The sequence below is a fragment of the Montipora capricornis genome, chromosome 7, assembly GCF_036669925.1.
Source record: "Montipora capricornis isolate CH-2021 chromosome 7, ASM3666992v2, whole genome shotgun sequence".
Lineage (NCBI taxonomy): Eukaryota > Metazoa > Cnidaria > Anthozoa > Scleractinia > Acroporidae > Montipora > Montipora capricornis.
The window spans coordinates 47330489-47333582 of NC_090889.1; the positions used below are offsets into that span (position 1 = coordinate 47330489).

At 43.0% G+C, this 3094-nt stretch overlaps 1 protein-coding gene across 1 annotated transcript in view; it reads right to left on the bottom strand.

Annotated features, from left to right (window-relative positions):
* Positions 1-330: 330 nt before the first annotated feature.
* The window catches only part of LOC138057306 (uncharacterized), a 3421-nt gene continuing 657 nt past the window's right edge, over positions 331-3094 (bottom strand). Inside the window, exon 1 of the mRNA XM_068903363.1 lies at positions 331-3094. This exon is cut by the window's right edge and continues 657 nt beyond it. Coding sequence (XP_068759464.1) covers positions 2454-3094 — 641 coding nt within the window. The 3' untranslated portion in view covers positions 331-2453.

A 3094-nucleotide genomic window follows, 5' to 3' on the forward strand; every position in this document is an offset into this window, starting at 1 on the left:
TAGTCTCATTTGCACATTGTCAGTGTTGTTGGCAGCATTCCTTTCTAAGGCAACCGCTGAACAGTTAAGAATCGGACTTTGGGGTCCCAACCCCGGTAGGAGGAGCTGAGGTGCTGCCTTTGTAATCACATCTGTCTAATAACTTTTTCGCCTTTTAATCTTCTGGAATAAGTAGTATAAGCCATAGGCTCCGTCTGAGAACCCTTACTATAATAAGGTGGCGCTTTGAAGAACTCACACGTTGTGCCGTTCTGCGTGAATGAGACCACAAAAACAAAAACAGCCAGAAGTCAGGCTATTTGCTGGGAGCTGGATAAAAATGTGAAAGTGTGTGATTAAACGTACGTTTATTTCTCAACAATTACTTTACGAATCAACGTGAAATGACCTTGCCAATTTATTTTGGCACTTCAATCTCATAATAAATAAATAAAGAAATAAAACACTTCTCCATGAGAAGAAATCAAGCACGTTACCTGAAAGGAACAATCATGGACAAATTACATTGGAACACTTGCTTTTATCTCAGTTCAAAACACATTTTTGGAACTTCAGGTGCTTCCCCCCCACCCTCCTCCCTGATCAATGTTGGGCATACAGGCCAGTAAGCAGAATTCTGCGGGGGAGTGGGATCCAACGAGGAGACGGACCAAAGGAGCGCCGGATGCCCGAGGGGCATGCCCCCACCCCCCCCCCCCCCCCTGGAAATCTTGAAAATTAGGTTTTCTGAGACTGCATTTCGTGCGTTTTGAAGGCAGTATGATAAACATGCAGCCAAAGGCGAACTTAAAAACTTGGATATTACTCAAACTTTTGAACTTCAAAGTGGATTTTTTTGGCGCAGAGTTACGTATGTATTTTACAGTTTTAGAGAATAATATCACCATTTAAAAAGAACACAAATATAAATAAAGTTGAAAATCCGTATTGTTTAATGGGTTTGCCGCAGCAACAATAATGATCAGCTCCCATCGCATCCTCCTTCCCCATGGGCCTTGCATAAACTGGTCCATTTTCAGTCCTGCACACTGTTTTCTCTTCATTTCCTCCAAGCAACATTGAATGGGGGGGAGGAAGTTACAAAAGAATCCAGAATATGTGACAAAAAGTAAGTTGAAAGATAAAACGTTGAAGTTGTCCATGATTGAATAAGAGCAAAAGCTTCAAAGGAACTAAAAGCATCCTGTAGGTTCCCAATGAAATGTTCCACCCAGCTAGAGCATCCTCTTTCTCAGGCCTTTTCTCCGCCAAGGAACATTTCCTCGAAGTGTTTCTGATATTATTCCGCAAAAACTCGGGAGTTTTGACGCAAACGTTCGCTTCTTTCTAATCCTATGTTGCATTTGTAAAACCCCTGTAAACTGCCAGTGTTTTCAGCGTTTTCTTCGTAATACACACACTTCACCCAAAAAAGTAAATCGAGCACTCTGCTATAACATGAACAAAAGTTTGCTTAAGTCGAAGGAACGTCACCGCATCACCCATTAGGATTCACGCACACCTTTTTACCAAAAGATTAGAATTTGTCGCTTAGATGCATATACCATATTTGGAAAATGGCTAACAAACAAATGAACCAACAGGTCATTTGCAACAATTCGTCACGTGACCTCTTTTCCCTAAACATGACGATTTAGTCGGTTTCATCGTAAAAATTCCCCAGCAATGATGAAAAATGCCATTATGCCCCTTTGAAGGCCTATATCCTTGAAATAGAGACCTCATGGTTAGTGCGCTCGACTCCGGATCGAGTGGTCCGGGTTCGCGTCCTGGCCGGGGACATTGTGTTGTGCTCTTAGGCAAGACACTTTACTCCCACGGTACCTCTCTTCACCCAGGTGTATAAATGGGTACCGGCGAATCAAATGCTGGGGGTATCCCTGCAATGGACTAGCATCCCATCCAGGGGGGAGTAGAAATACTCATAGTCGCTTCATGCTACGGAAACCGGGGATAGGCTCCGGCGTGTTGGGCAACTGGCTCGTAAGCAGACTTATCGGTTAAAGAAACATAAGAATTTGCAAAGGACGCCTTGCCCTCCAGTCACGTTTTAGTCATGTCCATATCAATCCTTGTACTCTTTTTTTGAGTTTTAAAACGACTGTGATTTTTCCTTGAGATTTGAAAGTCCGGAAACTTCCGTCCTTGCTCATTTATTCTCGCTTGTTGTGCCCTTAATAACTAACTGGAGGATCAAAGCTTCTCGCTTCAAAACAAAGGTATGGAATTCTTGAGTTTTCCAAAAATTTGCATTCTGATCAAGTGAAACACGACCTTTTAAGGATTAGATTATTTGTCACGTGACCAATTTGTTGCAAATAGCCTATCAGGTAAGTCGTTTTGTTCCCCCGCCCTTCACCCCCCGCAGTTTTCCTCTTATCACATCTTCGACCTTCTCAGAAGTTTCTGACCAATCATAAAATCTGTTAACTTCACTCCTCTTGAGATATTTTTTACAGAATTAAAATACGATGCTGAACGGCCAGATCAGCGGCCTCCTTAACGCCAGTTTCGAGAAGAAGCTGAGCTCTTTCGGAGAATGGAATGAAAATATTATAAGGCTTGGGACAGGACATCTTTTCCACAGCCGCCTGACCCGCGCGTATGTGATGAAGAATCTGTTCGTTCCATAGCAACGCTTGACCGACTGTGACCACTGAACTTTCTTCGCTCTCATGTAAGACACCTCCAAATAACACACCTACTAGGACCCAGTTTCCCCGCACTCGCTGAACGACAGGGCAGCCTGATGCTTCACAGTCAATGGAGACAGAAAAATTTACGACTTTGATTGGCAACTGCTTGTATACCTCTTGTACGGGGATGTCAAATACAAATTTCTTCCGGGCATCTTGGCGACCTCCAAAATGAATCGCTGTGAGTGGATCAGTTGGTTTTATGCTAAATTCGACTTCACCACTGGATGTGAATGCGTTCTGGACAAGGGAAGAGAAATCAAACAACCTGGATTGATCAAGAAGTTGTTGTTCATCTATCTCCCATTCTTCCAAATCCACTTTCTTTCTCCCATAAGTGTACTGGACACCAAGTTTAACCAGTGTTATGTCTCTGTTATGGTAATCAGGTCTTTTGC